The sequence below is a fragment of the Arachis hypogaea genome, chromosome 16, assembly GCF_003086295.3.
Source record: "Arachis hypogaea cultivar Tifrunner chromosome 16, arahy.Tifrunner.gnm2.J5K5, whole genome shotgun sequence".
Classification (NCBI taxonomy): domain Eukaryota; kingdom Viridiplantae; phylum Streptophyta; class Magnoliopsida; order Fabales; family Fabaceae; genus Arachis; species Arachis hypogaea.
The window spans coordinates 132561225-132579856 of record NC_092051.1 but is presented as its reverse complement, the minus strand read 5'-3'; the positions used below and the strand labels follow the sequence as shown (position 1 = coordinate 132579856).

At 35.2% G+C, this 18632-nt stretch overlaps 2 protein-coding genes across 2 annotated transcripts; both read right to left on the bottom strand.

The window, feature by feature from the left end:
* Positions 1-520: 520 nt before the first annotated feature.
* LOC112755051 (uncharacterized) lies at positions 521-1923 on the bottom strand. Its single transcript, XM_025802940.2, has 2 exons — positions 1578-1923; positions 521-1089 (listed from the first exon to the last, which is right to left on the bottom strand). Exons 1-2 carry the CDS (start codon positions 1774-1776, stop codon positions 749-751), a joined length of 540 nt encoding a protein of 179 aa, XP_025658725.1. The 5' UTR covers positions 1777-1923; the 3' UTR covers positions 521-748.
* Positions 1924-16424: 14501 nt separating this feature from the next.
* On the bottom strand, positions 16425-17084 carry LOC140180246 (uncharacterized). The gene has a single exon (XM_072220698.1). The coding sequence runs from the start codon at positions 17082-17084 to the stop codon at positions 16425-16427; it is 660 nt and encodes a 219-aa protein (XP_072076799.1).
* Positions 17085-18632: the final 1548 nt, after the last annotated feature.

The window sequence follows — 18632 nt, the reverse complement described above, 5'->3', positions numbered from 1 at the left end:
TGACATACTCTTTTGTCATCAGATGCCAATTTGCATCATGCTCAAAGGGTCCTTCTATAATGGACCAAACATTCTGATATTTAGATAATTCTTTGGAAAATAATTCATGTCCAATTGAACTTGTGTGTACAGTATTAAAGATCTTCCAGATTATTTTGCTAAATGTCTATTTTTTATTTGGGAAAATAATATACCACAACATTAACCAAAAATTATTTATACTTTTGCTTTTACAATTTCACACGAGATAAGTTTAAAGAGTTTAATTTTGATAGACTAATAGTAAAATTATTTTACATGCAATCAATATAAAAAAGGTAATTATTTTTATTGACGTAACATTATAACTTATATAATTAGATACATGTATAAAATTATTTTATATAAATAGTACATTAAAGTTAAATTCAAGTTTCATATATATGTCTAAATTTAACAGGGTTACCCTTCTGGCCTTCTCCTTTCAAATTATTGTCTACAACTAAATCTTCATGCATGATATGCTTTAAGCACAAAATTATTATAAGAAAATAGTGTAAATTGCTTCATAACCAAACAAATAAAATGCATTAAAACAATCAAAAGAGAGAGAGGGAGAGAGAGAAAAAAAAAAAAGAAGAAATAAAGAACACATGATGAAACTTTAGTTTCTTGGAAATTGCATTACACAAGTAGTCAAATATATTACTAGGCTTTTCTACTTGTGTAACACCAAATCTTGGAGAATACTATATAATATATTAATTAATTAATGACCACACAAATTGATGTCCCTCTTGGAAGGTCTGAAATTCAAAGCATTGAGGCTATATATGCAGAGATTGGATCTCTTAGCTTTGATTGAAATCTGATCAGAAGTGGTTCTGTAACCAGGAACATTGCATGAAGAGGTTGAGCTTCCAATCAAAGTTGCCTTGCAATTAGACACAAAAACTTCAGAGTCTTGTGCACATTTCACACCTTCAACAGAAGGGATTTCCAACCTATAAAGACCATACTTGTTTGTTGTTCTGTTTGCTGAGACTGAAACCTGTTCCTCTGTCTTTGATGACACTGCTTTGAACATGCAATCTATTTTCACCTCAGCACCTGCCATTCTCACTTTTATTCTTCTATTCACAGAATTAAAATATATAAAAAAGACAGCCCAATGCACAAACATCCTGCCTTAACCCAGGTTTAAAAAAGGGGCCGCACTCAAAGGGTGTCACAGCCTAACTTGATAATTACATCAATAGCTGTTTTCACTACTTGAACTCGTAACCTTGAGGTCACATAAAGACAATTCTCTTCGGAGAATTAAAATATATACATAAACTAAAAGAAATATATAAAAAAAAAAGGTGTCATATTCACTAATTACTAAATGATGATAATGGTAGTAATTTCTATCAAAGTTTAACCAGATAGTAGTTAATATCTATCTAACAAATACACTACTAATACATTAACATTGTTATTGAAATCATAGTCACACACAAAGGTCACACTAAAATAACTAAATCTTTGCTCTAAGGTTTAGTAAGTCAAAAAGAAAACTGGAAAAAAAGAATGCAAGTGAAAGGTTTTGGTTATACCTGATAAGAAGTAGCTGTGTCTGGAAAAGGTGTTGTTAGAACACATATCACAATAAACAAAACCCATAACACTGATTTGGGAGGTTAGTGACTTCACTGATGACCTTGATTTTCCTGGAAGCTTGGGCCTTGAAGGCTCAACTCCCAAGAACTGTGCAAACAAAGGTAGAAGAATAACCAAGAGTGTTATGGGATTCATGGCACCAAATTTTGGAGAAATTTGATTGACAATTTACAGCACCAGCACCAGCAGCTTATAACTTTGCTTTCAGAGAAAAAAGATAAATAATAAAAAATAAACTTAGCAGATTAGTAAGAACGAATGAAGATGAGAGGGGGCAGGTAGCTAAGGGTGTTAGTGGAGAACCAACATGAAGATGAAGCAAGAAAAGTTGTGAATAATTTTTATCTTTTTCAGAAGAAACAAAGACATGTGAATGTTATTTGGCATGATGTGGAGCTTATGAGTAGGAAAGAGAAAAGGGTAATTAGATTCTCTATTTCTGTTTGTGTTTTTTGGGTGAGATTGTATGTAGTAGCACCTTAAATAGAGAGATGCCAGATGAGTAAAAAACTCCCACAAGTTAGGCTCATAAAAAAGGTGGGCTGTGGAGTTAATGAAAACTGAAAAAGGGGTTATGGATATCACATTTTTCTTCACTTATCTGTTTTGATGCAATAACTTTTTGGTTCAATAACGGTAAGCTTGAACCAACTTTTGTGCACCTGAGGCTTTAGTTTAGCCGTAAATTTTAGTGTTTTTTTTTTTTTTTTGTAGTTCGCCTCATGTGTAGGCAAATTGCATTATACGTTTTTCAGTTTGTCTAGGTATTAGGCGAATTGTATCTTGTACACTTCAATTTGTTTAAATATTAAACGAATTGTATCTTATACACCTTGACATTAGTGAATGGTCATAAATTTCAATAATATATATACAGCAGGTACGAGTGAATTTATTCATATTATTGTCTAAAAATTCTATTTTTTACCTTTTTTACCTTCATCTCTTATTTTTTGTATTTGTAAAATGGCTCAAACACTAGTATTAACAATTCATTATGATGGAAAAATATTAATAGATTATAATAAATGTTATATTTAGTTTTTTCATCCTATATTTATTGATGTTGATGTGCCACCAGATGTGAGATGTTTGGCGATGCTGAATGATCTTGTTCTGCATGTTATTTATTAACAATACAGAAAGTCAGTGAAAAAAATTTATTACAAATATCTAGTAGAAGCAGATAATACTTTTATTATAAAAGGTATTATTTAAATAAATATCAATTAATTAACGATTTTTTTTGCTGTTTGATAATATTATTTCTATTTGTTTATCACAGGTATCGACTACGTGATGATGATGACGTAAAATTAATCAGGGACCGGAAAAATCATTGATGGTAATCAATGGCTAAGAGAATGGCAGAGGCGGGGGGAGGGGTTGAATCATAGCCTCCCTTTTTGCTGAAAATTACTTTATGACTTTTAAAGGAACTTCAGGAGATATTTTTACTTTTTGTCTCATAACAAGTTAAGAGACATTTTTGTTTTGTCTCGTAACAAGTTGAGAGACATTTTCATTTTGTCTCCTGCAAACCAGAAACAGAGAAGAAGCAGAAAGAGAAAATCACACCAAGAAGTATCCTGGTTCAGCTGTTAAGTGCAATGCAGCCTACATCCAATCTCCATCACAACAATGATGGAATTTTACTATCTTTTACAAGATTACAAACACTAATTCTTTCCCTAGGATCTACCCAATCCTATCAGGGACAAACCCAGATTCTACACCCAATCTGAATTTGATTAGGACTCAAAACCTAGCTTTCAACCGCAAAGTGTTAACCCAACTTGTAAGGGAATCCCTACAGCATCATGAAACACAACATACAGATGTACAAAGAAACTCTGAAACATCTATGGATTTTTCTCTAATATTGATCACTGTCTTTTTTCTCTCACTGGCTTTTTCTTACAAACCTCACCATGTTTGCCTTTTTCACCATGAGACTCAGACAGACAATACTAAGAAAAAGAAAACAAAATGAACATCTTTGAAGGAGAAGAACTCAGGAAGCTTGGGTAGCTATGAGAACTCTGTGCTTCCACTTTCTCTCCTTGATCTCAACCCTTAGTCGTTCACTCTTAATATAGAAGGGGAAGCTTCCAAGGTTGAAACCGGTTCAACTAAGCAACTTCTTCTCCAACCAAAAAACAACAGCGGTTCGGATAGAGAGAAGAGAGAGGGAAAACCAAAAACCAACATGCATGTACCTCTCTCAACCTTTTTCATCAAACTTCTTCAATTTGAGCCTTTCATCTTGACTTTGGCCCCAAGAATGAATTCGGACCCTTGATGAACCTCTGACCCAGGACAGCTCCTTACTTTCCATTTTTGCTTCTTCTTACATGTAACTCGGCGGCTAGCTTCTTTCTTTGATGAACAAAAATGGAAATGAACTTTTGCAACTGAGATCTTCTTCTCTGGCAGAGGCAGATTGCTTCTAATTTTGGCTTCGAAAATCTTGAAGCCCTTCTTCAAATCTTGCCTTCAATGGAAAAAATCTTACCATGCCTTTCTTAAGATCTTCCTTCTTCATAGCCTTTTCTTCCATAGACTTCTCTGTTACTTTACTTTTTCTTTTGATAACTTCTTCTTTCTTCCATCTTCTTCTCTGACAAATGATATGATCGAAAACAAAGAGAGAGGAGAGAGAAGAGAGAAAGAAACTTTCGAAGGAAGCAATGAATGAAATTAAAACAAATTTAATTTCCACTTCCATTCCCCTATGCATAAAGTAACGTGTGGGGCTATTAATGCAAATAAATCAAATTGAATTTTATCTTTTTAGTTACCAAGGCATGAACTTAATTGAATTGAAATTTGAAATCCATTAGTCCATGGAGTAGGTAACCGAAGCTAACCCTTGATCCATTCTTTTCTTCTTCTTATTTGATATATGCTTTGTTGGATCAAGAGAAGAATTGTCTTGGGCTGAGCATATGTTTCTTGGCCCAAATATGTTTAGCCATTTGATTTAAATAGATTTGCACAAGGCTCGACTATTTAATCAAATTTGGGCTTGTTTTAATTTGGCCCACTACAAAATCTGCACACTAACAAATATATCAACCAAACCATTGGAACAATTTAATAATAATTCTCTAACTAATATTTTAATAATATTTGATCATCATTTTTATAAGTTTTTCAAACTCAACAATCATTTTTCCATAATTCATATTTTGGAATTGTTGTTTATCTAATTAATCTGTGTGATGGGAGTTCTTCAATTGATGACACTCGGTCAAGTGGGACCGTAAAAAGAAACATTACGGAATTGGACATTGATCTAAACAGGCCACCTGGAATAGCAATGATGGGCCAAATCATGAAGATCGGAATATACAGTCAGAGGACATACGGCAAGCAGATGTTAAAAGTCATGAGGGTTCTACAATTGGAGATCCAATGATTAATCTATATCTAGTTAACCCTGTATCCAATAGTGAGGAGGTAGAAGCTGAAATAGTTAATATACCTAATGATGAAGAGGAGGAGGACGATGTTGAGATGAACTAATTCAGAGACTCGCAACTTGTACTGACCCAGCCTGCTATTTCCCAACCATATGATCATTTGTAAATCCCGCAAAATTAATAAATAATTATCCAATAAATTAATTATTATTCAAAGAAATTAGGAAACTAAATTTTATAGTTTAGAGAAGTAGAAATATTAAAATATGAATTTTAACACTAATTTTAAAAAGTTTGCCCAAAATTGGGCCAACGGGTTAAATCGAATGAACCGGGCTCAAGTGGGCCCAAGGCCACACACTTACCCATGTATATAAGCTTCATTCAGCTCCCTCTCCCCCTTCCATTAAGTGAAACACGCTACATATTGAGGGGAGGAATGAAAAACATAAATCCTCTTCCACTTCAATCTTCTATCGACCATAACTTTCAATCCGGAGTTTCGATTGACGAGCCGTTTATGGCCACGCATTCGATTTGGAGTCCTCTTCATTTCTATTTGAGCAAAGTGGTAAAAAACTTTATAAATTATGTCCAGTTTCTTCCCCCTTTCTGAATTTGTGCTTTAGTATGAATCTTGAGTGATTTTGATTATTTTGGTGGTTTAGGTACAATCTAACACTAGATAATTGTTGGGTTTTGCTCCAATCATCAATGGATAAGGTAAAAAAATTCTAAATCCTTGTGATTTGTCCAATTTAGTGTGCCCTAGTACTAATTTGAGTAAATTGTATGAACTAGCTTAGTTTATGTTGAATTGGAGTTGAAGTGGCAAATTAGAGCTCTTGGGACAAACCTTTAGTGGCTGGAATCATTGGGTGTGACTTGGAGTCTTGAAAGTTTGAATTGTGGCATTTTGAGTTTAGAGAGAAATCAGCCAGGGATAATGTAACGTGAAAACTTAGGCTAGATAACCTAGGATAGGTTGAATTGTGTGTTTGGTGTTTGATATGTTAAGTTGATGTGTATGGTTGGCTTGATGGTTATTGATTTGCAAGATGATATTGCTAGTGCAATAGTAATTTTTAGTATTGATAATGTATTTTGAGGATTATATGTAAGTTGTATTGAATGTGAATTATTGAATTAGAACTTGATGGAAATGGTGATTTGGAGTGTTATGGGATGAATGAGAAGGGTTGAGATATGATTGAACTTAGTTTATTGCAATTTTGGTAAGTTTTGAAAGGTTTTTATTGGAATGTTTTGAAAGTTGAGGTTTGGTAAATTTTGAGAAAAATTTAATTTTTGACCAACTTCAGTGGGTCATAATTTGATTTCTGAATCTCAATTTTGGTCAAACTTATTTTAAATGAAAATTGGATCTGTGAAGTTTATGTCATTCGAAAAACGGAGGAAAAATGTTTAAAACGAAAAAGTTATGCTCGTTCGAAGTTAGGTGTGCAAAACAGAAAATTCTAGACTTAGTAGCTTTTTGCCTTTGCTACTAAGCCCGCATATGCGGACACACATATATGCGGTAGGGTGGTGCATATGCGGGATGGGAAATTTTTCCAAGGATGCGTATGCGACCACATGGATGCGTACGCAGAACCCTATTTTCCTGAAATGTGAATTTCATAGTTTTAAACCATTCATCTAACTTTCTAAACCTTTATAACTCTTGTTTAAAACCTGGTAGGTGGTTTTTGGATAGTAGAGTATGAGTAGGACTGTTGAAGAAGGTAACTTGTTGACGAAGAAAGAGGTAAACTGGTTGATGATGATTAAGGAAGTGCTGAAATATTATATATGCTATGATTGATGGTTGAATACGTAATGTATGATGATTGGATGATTGAAATTTGATGAACATGTGGCTTATGCATGTCAAAACTATCTAAGATATGGGTTTTCCTGGATAGATGCAGTGGCTTGCCACCACTTGCTCTAGGTTGAGACCTGATACTCCATATATTGACCCTGCGTCGTAAGGGTGGCTGGACACTTATACTTTTTCGGATGAGCTCTCCCCCAAGGATATATATGTAATGAATGATTGTGAATGATTATGATTCTTTGAGTTTGGAGTTTGACTCCATGGATATTATTTTGGGCTTGGGGATGCGCGCATGCAGGGACTGTCCACGGTTAGCTACCAGGACATGTCAAATTGACTTTATAACCGACAGATGAGATTCATCAGCCATAGGATAGGCATACATCATATGCATTTATGTGTTTGTTTGGTGTATTTTGTTTTGGAATGCCTAAGTGCTTATATATATGCCTACCTGCTACCTGTTTTACTTGCTGTATCTGTTTTCTATGTGTGACTTTCTTGTATGCATTATCTGTGATTATAACTGAGAGATTCTTCGGGCGGAAGGAGGTGATGTCGAGGGTGGTTCTACCAATGATTGGGAGGTTCGGATGAGTAGGAAATGAGAGTGTTAGATTAGAAGGAAGATCCTTAGCTAGTCGCCTAAATTTCTGGTTTAGTTTGTGTTTTATAAGTTTGAATCAAATGTCGAAAGTTATAGGATCGCCTATGGTTTTCTCGGGACCTTATATGTTAGTTATGTGTGCACCATTACCATGCAGAGAACCCCCGATTCTCATTCCATACGTATTTGTTGTTTTTCAAATACAGGACGTGACATGCCTCGCTGAACGTGATGGGTTTGCTTTATTGGAAATGAAGACTTGTATTTTGGGCTTTTTATATTATGTACTTAGCTATATATGTACCTTCTCCGATTTTGTATAAAAACATGTTTTGTCCCTCTTAAAGGTTGACTTTAGAGAACTAGGATTTGTATTCTGTCTTTTGGATATGGTTGGGTTTTATATATATTTATATGTATATGTATACTTTGGCTGGCCTTTATTTCGTAGGTCGAGTCTGGAGCTCGCTATTTGTATCTTTGGCACTCTATATCATATGTATCCTATGCTTCCTTACACAGTTATCTGTTTCTTTTACGCTTAACGCTTTTTGAGTGTGACATTTTGTTTGGTCTTGGTTTTTACTTAACGTTTTCCTTCAAGGCTCCTAGATATATTATCCTTATTATATTTATATGTATATATTTTGTTTTTAGAGGTCGTAGCGTCTTATCACCTTTGATTTACGACCTAGGCGTAAAGCTCAGCGTGGTAGGGTGTTACATCATCTGACTCACTTTATCATGTTGAATCTGGATCCAATGGACCAAGATTGGTCTTTTGGTCAGGGAGGTCCAGATGATGATCCGATCAATGAGTTATAGTTGGACAACAATTTGAGAATAATGAAGAAGTTCTTATGGCAATAAAGACGTATATCATCAGGAGGGCCCTAGAATATAAGATATTAAAGAATGACCATTTGAAGTATTTAGTTCAGTGCACTCAGTTTGGAGCAGGTTGTCAATGACGCATACGTGTTTCATATCCCAAAGGTAGGAAAAATAGGAGGTGAGGAGATATAATGGTCCTCATTATTGTTTGCAAACATCGACGGGACAAGACCGTAGAAGGTTGGACTCGAAAGTAATAGCTCAAGTGATCTTCACAATGGTAGGTGAAATCCGATCCGACCATTAACATAAGGATTTTGCAAGGATCTGTTGAGATCCACTTTGACTACAAAGTATTTTATAGAAAGGTTTGGCTTGTAAAGTAGAGGGTAATCGTTTCAATATACGGAGATTGGCAGGAATCATACAATGAGCTTCTTAGGTGGGTATTTACAATGCAAATGTACTTACCAGGTGTGTGTTATTACGTTGTCTTTAGTTTTAATCACAAAGTTCATTTAAATCATGTTTTGCTATTCAATCTTAAAGAAACCATCCATTCCAAGTGTTATATCAAAAATATCTTTGATGGGTTAGAATTTGACAAATTTAGACTTCGATCAGCTTCCAAATACATATTGGAATCACTTTGGAAGCGTTTACATATTCAGAGTTCTAAGTGCAGATTAAAACCAACTTTAAAAACAATTACGTACTCTCTCATAATGGAGTTACAACTGTCCAAGTGTGTGGAACAAATCTTCTACCAGCAGTTTTTGAAAGTTATTAGATATAATTATAATTTTTAATTATAGAATTCTCTATAAATAGGAGTTTTATGATCAGAATAAAGGGTTGAAATTATTCTTCAAAAAAAAAAAATCACACACGTTCATATCTCTAGCAACTTTCTGAGTCTATCACGAGTTCTTTTTCTTTAATACAGGTTCGTTCCACATCTTTTATACTTTCTTCTTTATAATTTTTGTAATTTTTTTTATGTAATTTATTCTTCCAGCACGTTTAAGTTCAGTCATTTTATATTCAAAGTTTGTTTTTATTCTCTTTTATTTTAATTTGCAACAAACTTTATGTATTAGTCAAGTTTATTTACTTTTGAAGTATTTCAATTTGCAAGTCAATTTCATTTTGATCTTATTTAAAGAAAAATATAAAAAAATCTTTGCTTTTTTATCATGACAAAAAATAGAAGACTTTGATACATGGTAAAACTGATATCTGCAAAAGAGGAGTAGGTTTTGCTCCCAGATATTAGATATCGAACCAACCCAAATTCTTTCTTACGACAAATAAATTTAAATCTACGAAAAATTTGCATAAGAAATTGGCACGTTCGATGGGATATTTTTTTGTTGATTGCGTCAAAATTATTTTTCTTCGTAGTGTCATGCATAAAATTTTTTATCATTATTGCATGATGTTGCGCAATAATAAAATTATTAACATGGTTGAAGAAGTTCCTAGTGATAATATAGAATCGATTAGTAGGAAAAATTATGTGCCTCCAAGTCGATTTGGAGATGCCCCAGTTGTAGTAATTAACCAACCACCATTCTCTTTTCCTGACATAAGTCGGAATTATCAAGGTGGTTCGACATCAAATAGTATAAGATCGATGACTGCTTTTCGACAATACAGATGAAACCCATTATAATTTGGTAAATTTGCTAACACAATAAATGACTACCATCTTAAATTCTGTTATGGTAGTGATGAGGTTATTTCCCATATTGTTCAACGGGGTCAAAATGCTGATGAGAAAGATGTCCTCAATCGAGTAAGGATAAATATAGGCTTTATGAATCGACCTTGTTTTATGTCTACATTTCCAAACTCAATTCAAATGGATGAGGTGCCAAGAGGGGTAAAGAATCCCAAAATTGCGACGAAATTTGCTGGAGAAGCACGAGAATCAGCTGTCAAGCGTATTGCTCGATACTTGGTCGAACTTGGAAATTTAGCAAATAATAAAGATTTGAAAATGAAGTTTTTCCCTTCTTCTTTAACAAAAAATGCTTTTACATGATTTTCGAATTTAAGGTCCAATTCAATTTTAACATAGGCTCAATTGAAAAATACTTTTCATAGTCAATTTTACAGAGGAAAATTGACAGTAACTTTAATAGATTTGTTTGCTTTAAAAAGAGATGATGATGAATCGATAGATGACTATATAATTCGATTAAAAAATGCTCGCAATCAATGTTATGTATCGATTCCTGAAAGCGAGATCGTCAAAGTAGCCATTAAGATCTTGGCTTTAATATGCGTTGAAAGTTAGTCAATGTGCATATCCCTGACCTTGCTCATCTGGCTGAAAGAGTTCGACAAATTGAAAATATAAAAGAAGAAAAGAGGAAAGAAAGAGAAATAGTTGAGTATGAGTTTGTCGAAAATAATATTCAATGATGATAAGTTTTTATGCTTTTGTCCTTCTAGTTAAAAATATAATACTTGGGGCATTTGTTACATCGAAGATAATTTTTCTTCGATAAATTAAAAGAAAATAGAAAAATATGGTTGAAACCTGGGATCATATTTATCCATTTTATTATCTTTGGTTTTTCAATGATAACATGATACTTCACTAACATTTTGTCATGCACTACATAAAAGTATTTATGAAAGTTTATATAAGGTAACAATAGAAGTTGATTAAACAATTATTTGAAAATGATTGTCAAATTAATCAAGCTATCGAAAAGCAACTTCAACAGAGAGGAACATATGATATTTGATGATGGAAATGGTTATTAGAAAAATAGTTGATGACTTTAATATCCTCAAAAATATTGAATAATATTAAGTATTTATATTTTTTTCTTCTAATCAAAAAATAAATACTTACGGGCATTTATTATGTCAAAAATAATATTTTCAACAAGACATTATTGAACTCTTTGACAGACCAGTGTTTGAGAAGTTTAAACTTTGTAGAGAATGGAGTTGCTATCTTAATTATTCAAGACAAGCTTGACGGTGCCAAGATTTGTAATTTTTTTTTCATTGGAGGAAACTAAGGTCACAAATTGTCCGTCAAACATAGAAACTCGTAATGCTTTTGCCATTACTCCAGTAGTTGATGTGTCCTTGTTATCTAGATTATTTTTTATTAGTTTAATGTTAATGATAATTAATTATACTAGGAGTATATGAGGAATCATAAAATATTTTTTCAAGTTTTTGTTTTAATTCATTTTGAAATTTTTAAAATAATAACAACCAATTTTTTTTTCATTTTCAAGAAAACATATTTTGTAGTTAACCTTATATATTCTTTATGTACTCCTACTTTAATTAATTACCATCAATATTAAACTAATTTCATGTTCTTTTAGCAGAAATTATAAACCATCCAAAATTTTTAAATGTTGAAATCAACATCCACATATGCGTTTAGACCTTATAAAGAAGAGTGAGAGTATAAAGAAGAGTGAGAGAGCAGTAGCGGAAGAAGCGAAGATAGAGAGAGTGATGGATGAAAGAGTGGGTGGACATGAAAATTGATTTCACTAATTTCATTAGGTAGAAAATTAGAAAATTTCAAACAATAATAAAATATCTTGAAACGAGTTCAATTTCTTTAACATTTAAAAAATTTAATTTTAAAAATTACTACTAACATTTTTCAAGCATCTTAGTATTTGAAGGGAATGAAGTTGCTATCTTAATTATCCAAAGCAAGCTTGACAGTGTCAACATTTGCAATTTTCTTCTCATTGGAAGAAACCAAAGTCACAGATTGTCCGTCAATATAGAAACTCTAATGCTTTTGCCATTACTCCAGTAGTTGATGTGTCCTTATTATCTAGATTATTTTTTTATTAATTTAATATTGATAATAATTAATTATACTAGGAATACATGAGGAATTACAAAATTTTTTCAATTTTTTGTTTTAATTCATTTTAAAATTTTTAAAATAATAAGAACTAATTTTTCTCTCACTCTCAGAAAAAAATATTTTGTAGTTAACCTTATGTACTTCTTATATACTCCTACTATAATTAATTACCATTAACATTAAACTAAATAGTCCTGTTTTATATTCTTTTAGCAGAGATTATAAACTATGCAAAATTTTTGAAGGTTGAAATCAACATCCACATATGTGTTTAAATCTCATAAAGGAGAGTGGGAGAGTAACGGTGGAAGAAGCGATTAAGGCAGTATAGGAGTAGGTGGACATGAAAATCGATCTCAGTAATTTCATGACGTAGAAAATTAGAAAACTTTAAACAATAATAAAATATCTTGGAACGAGTTCAATTTCTTTAAAATTTAAAAAATTTAATTTTAGAAAATTACTACTAACATTTTTCAAGCATCCTAGTATTTGTAGGGAGTCAAGTTGCTATCTTAATTATCCAAGGGAAGCTTTACAACGTCAAGATTTGCAATTTCTTTCTCATTATCCAAAGGTCACAAATTGCCCATCAATATCGAAACTTCAGTAGTTGATGTTGTCCTTATTACTTGTTCCTGTCCAGTAATCTGAGCCGAGGTATAACTCCTTCTGGTGTCGAGGGATAACTCCTTCTTCCGTGTGTATGAAGTTTTCTGTCCTAAGAGGACAGACGCCGAGCTATACTTCAGCCGTCGAGGAACAACTCTAACGCTCAAGTCAGAAAGAGTGTTTTAGCTTTCTTTGAAAAAGAAAATAAAAGGGAGAGTTCTCTGTGTACTTATCCTGCTATGTTTACTTGGTTCTATTTACATAAAATTTGTATATGACTTGATTATGGTATGTTCTCCTCATTCTGAGATATGAGGCATAGATACGGTCCGAGAATCTCGCAGAGAATCGTTTGTTGGCCTATTTGAAAAGGTCTTTTTAGGGTTATCAACAAGTAACCGTTCTCTTTTTGAATTTGCTGCACATGGCCGAGTTATAGCACATGCGATGACTTATACAAATGGATCACGATTTGCTCTGTTTTGAATTTGCAAGTGGCCGAACTATAACTTACGTGACCAACTTATAAGGATAGATCAGATCTAATATCCGAATTATAGTTTGTATCTGTCGAGTTATAATGACCAGATCATTACTTATATTTTTTTTATTAGTTTAATATTTATGGTAATTGTTCCGTCCGAGTAATCCAAGCCGATCTTCCTGCAATCCGAGATTTTTGTAATCACAGGTGAGTGGTGCTGCTATTTATCAAGGCGAGGTATAGGTCGGCTGTCTTCAAAACACCGCGGGTGGAACACCTGCAAAAGAATCTCCGACACTCAAGTCAGAAGAGGTATTTTAAACAAATCGCGGATAAAGTAAAAGAAAAAGAAAGAAGTAGTGATGCTGTGTGTTGTGTTTATGTCATCCTCTTGAGTTCTTTTTAAAGTGGAGATTCCTCCCGTTAAGAGGTTGGCCTCCGAGATATTCTCGGCCTCTCCTGGAGTGGTTGTTTTCAGGATCTTTTACCTGGTCTTATCCGACGTTTTAGGAATGTGGGTAACGCCGACTTTACTGCTTTCTGGGCCGAGGTTAATGGTCCATATCATAGCCCCAAGCTTGGTCTTGGTGGGAAGGAAATAGGCCAAGCTTTTGTAATAACCTCGGCCGTTATAGTGTTATCTGTGTGATGTATTTATCTAGCCCCCAAGGTTGGACTGTTTCCGAGTTTACCCTTGGTTTTGAATAGGGAGTTTATTTTGTTGACGTTCCACTTTCAGACGTGGGTCTTGGTTACTGAACCCACTAACATTTAATTGTTAATAAAAAAGCAAAGATCAAATATCTATAGTAGAGAAATTTATTTCCCAATCTTCCCACTAACATTTTTCCTATTGACATGACTTGATTGCACGTTTCTTAATGTTTTTCCACTCGTTGATTTATTTTTCAACGGTAAAGATGCATTATGGTGATTTATTGAAAAAATCAACCATTCCTTATGTCTTAAAAATTGTTGTTGCATAAGAAATGCATTTGTTGATTGTTGAAAATAGAATACCTGTGTTTCTTCTTCTGAAAAAAATGAGTAAGAAAGGTTAGTGTATGCTATTCTCCTTTGTTCAGGCATTTTCTTTTTTTTGTCGTCCCCCGCGCTTTTGCATCTTACTGGTTTTGTTTGGAAAAAATAATGGAGAAACCTCGTATTAAGGTTTCGGAAGATGATCCATATGAGTGGGTTGATCCTAGTGTTAAGTCGTTTGTATCTTGTTTTGATGATACCGAGTCTGTGAAAGTACTAAGGTCAGATGTCTGGTTAGGGAAGGTAGTGGTCTTCGGGTGGAGATTCTGCCATGCGAGAAGGGTGACTCTGTGTGTGAAAGATTATGTGATAGGCCATATTTCTATGTTTATAGCTGTCTTCTGACAGAACTGGGAGTGCGTTTCCCTTTTTCGGAGTTTCAATGCAGTGTATTGTTCTGGCTGAATTGTGCTCCATTGCAGCTGCATCCCAACTCCTGGGGGTTTGTGCGAGCATTTGAAATTCTAATGGTTGTTTTGCAACATCCGTCTTCTTTAAGAATGTTCTTCTCCTTGCTTGTTCCAAGATAAGGGAGTTTGTAGGGGCTTGTGGGTGAACCTGAGTAGCCACCCTGGTAGGTCGTTGTTTGCGCTTTATAAATCATCCTTTAAAGATTTTAAAAGGATGTTTGTTAAGGTTAGAGCTGCTCCGGATTAGTTTCCGTTCTATGTTAACGAGAATTTAGAGGGGAGGTTCCCTATTTGTTGGTGTGCTGAGCCGAACCAAATTTTAGATGTTGAGGATAGGCTCCCTATGGATGAGTTGTTGCTAGAATTTCTAATTACGGAGATGATAGATAAGGAGCTTCTTTCAGTTGTAGAGTTATTGAAATGGGATTCAGACGAGCAGGCTGTGTTAGATTATTTGGGTAAAGATTTGGATTTTGTGTGTTTATACTTTATTGGCATAAATCCTTAATTTATTTGATCTAAGTTGCCTCTGTTTACCATTTTCAGGGGAGAAGGTTCCCACTATCACTACGGCTGGTCTGAAATCGTTTTTTAGTCAGAAAAAAAAAGGCTGAGAAAGAGAGTTTCACAACAAATGTTGACAAGGAAACTATTCATGCTGCGGTTTAGTCTGAGCCGAAGGGGAAGGGAAAAGAAAGAGGGATGTGTTTTCAAAGACTGTTGACCTGAGGGATGAGGATGAAGTTCGGTTTGATTTGGGGGAGTCATCCTATGAGTCTCAGAAGGTCCTCCATGGCTATTTGGTTGAGGATCATGCAAAATCTCTCTAGAGTAAGTTGTTTCCTTTTATGACCTTGGCCGACCAATGTACTCAGTTTCCCAAGGACGTGGAGATGGTTAGTAAGGTCGGCCCTTTGGGAGTTAGCCGATTCTTGCAGGTATGTTTGTTTTGAATTTTGTTTCTTTTCAATATTATCTGTTTATTTTCTGAGTAGTTGTGGTTTTATAGGTTATTAGAGCTCGTCTTGTGTCCATTGGCCGGACACAAGAGCTTATTTTTTAGGCTGAGAAGATGAGCTCTATCACTATTGCTGAATTGACTAAAGAGGCTGGGGAGAAGGATAAGAAAATTAAAAAACTTACCTTATCACTTGAATCCAAGAGTTCTGAATTTAAGAGTCGAAAAGAGGCTCTTGACAAAGAGGTGGATGACCTGAAAATTCAGAATGGTCAATTGCTTGCTCGGGTGGGGGAATTGGAGATGGAGGTCTATGAGTCGTTTGCTCAAGGTTTTGATCGAGCCGTGTCGCAGTTGAAAGCATTGTTTCCTGAGGTTGATGCTGGAAAATTGGATGCTATGAAGATTGTGATTAATGGGAATCTGGTTGATGATGAGGCTCCTGATGAAGAAAAAGATGATGGTTCCAGCATTGGGGAAAGAGATGATTGAACTTTGTAACAAATGTTATTTCACTTTTTTGTCTTTTGGAAAAAACTGTCTGGAATTTGCTGTCGTTTTTGTTTTGTCGATTTGACTTTGGCTTTGTATGTATTGTTTATCCGAGTATGAAGCTCGGTTATATTTTGTAGGAACTATTGACAGTGTAATGGTTATGACCTGATATTTGCTATGATTCGTTTTTCATAGAAAAATGTATTGTTTATTCATGTAAGAGAAAGAATGTTTACAGGAAGCTTGTAGTTGGCATCCGGCCTCATTAAAACCTTCTCTTGAGCAAAAACCCAATGTGGGTGAAAAAACTCATGAGGAGGAAAAAGAGTACCATCACTTGCCGAGCTATATTCGCTAAGAGAAATATTGTTTGATGATGAGACGTTCCATGTTCCTGAGATGGGTTCCCCACTGAGTTTTTGCAGTGAGTAAGCCCCCTTTCTGAATGCTCTGGTGACTCTGTAAGGTCCATCCCATGTGGCTAATAACTTGCCATGTCCAAGTTGTCGTCGAGCTTCTTCTGTCTTTCTTAGTACTAGATCTCCTTCTGTAAATCCTCTGGGGATGACTTTTTTATTGTATCTTCTCTGCACCACCTGCTGCAATGCCCGTTGTTTGAGGGATGCCTCTTCTCTAGATTCTTCAATTACATCAAGCTCGGCCTTCCTTCTATTTTCATTGTTGTCGTCATCTCGTAGCTGGACTCTAAGCGTTGGGTTGGATACCTCTACCGGGATCACTGCTTCTGTTCTGTATACTAATCGGAAGGGAGTTTTCCCTGTGGAGGAGTGTACTGTAGTGTTGTAGGCCCATAGTACTTCTGGGTCTAGCTCTGTCCATTCACCTTTTGCATCGCCCAGTTTTTTCCTCATAGCTTGTAAGAGGACCTAGTTGGCGGCTTCTGCCTGACCATTTGTCTGAGGGTGCTCGACTGAGCTAAAGTGATGTTTGATGTGAAAATTCTGTAAGAATGAAGCAAGCTGAGAATCAGTGAATTGTCTTCCATTATCAAATATGAGTTCACCTGGTATACCATATCTGCAGATTATGTTCTTCCAAAGGAAAGATTGTACCTTGTCTGCTGTGACTCGTGCTAATGGTTGTGCCTCTATCCATTTGGAGAAGTAATCTATGCAAACTAAAAGAAATTTTACCTGACCTGGTGCCTTTGGGAAAGGTCCTAGGATGTCCATTCCCCATTTGTAAAAAGGCCAACTTACTTCCGAGCTATGTAAGACTTTGGCTGGGCTGTGTTTCACCTTTCCATGCTTTTGACAATTGTCACACTTTTGGACCTTGCTTGTGCAATCTCTTTTTATGGTTGGCCAGTAGTACCCAGCCCTGGTCAGCTTTGCTGCGAGTGCTCGGCCACCAATATGGTTACCGCAGACTCCTTCGTGGATCTCGTCTATTGCCAGGTCTGCCTCTTCCTTGCTAAGGCATTTGAGGAGTGGTCTGGAGAATCCGCGCTTGTATAGCTCGGTTCTTAGCATTGTGTAGAAACTAGCCCGTCTCTTGAAGAGTTTTAGATTAGCTTCGCTTGACAGGAGTATTCCGCTGCTGATGTATGTTATTATCGGAGTCCTCCAGTCTTCATCCTGCGAAATGCTCAGTATATGTGTTAGGTTTACGCTAGGGTTTTCTAGCATCAGTTGCGTGAGTTTTGGTATATTTTTTTCTTGTTGTTGCCAATTTGGATAAAATATCAGCTCTACTGTTATTTTCTCTTTGTATGTGAATAATTTCAAATTTTTTGAATTTTATAATGAGTTCCTTCACTAAATGCCAATACCTTTCTAATAGAGCATCTTTTACCTGAAATGTTCCTTTTACCTGTTGTACCACCAGAAGGGAGTCACAATGTACTGTGATTCCAGGAGCATGAAGTCTTAGTGCGAGGGTCATTCCCGCAATAAGAGCTTCGTACTCTGCTTGGTTATTACTAGCTTTGAAGCAGAATCGTATTGATTGTTCTACTGTTATGTTCCTTCCATCATCCAATATAATTCCTGCTCCTGTTCCGTCATTGTTAGAGGCTCCATCCACATTTATAACCCAGTTCTTCGGTTCAGGCTGTTCGCATGGGTTGGTCCACTCTGAGATGAAGTCGGCTAGGATTTGTGATTTCAGTGCTGGTCTTGGTTTGTACTGAATGTCGTATTCTGATAACTCAATAGACCACTTTATTAGTCTTCCCGCTACTTCCGGTCTTGTTAAGATTTGCCGGAGGGGTTGGTCTGTCCGAACTATTATGGTATGACTTTGGAAATAATGTTTGAGCCTTCGAGCAGTGATCACCAAGGCCAGAGCCAATTGTTCCAACTTCGGGTATCTTTTTTCGGCTGGTTGCAAGACTTTGCTGACGAAGTATACTGGCTTTTGTGCTTTTCTTGTTTCAACTACAAGAGCTGAACTTATAG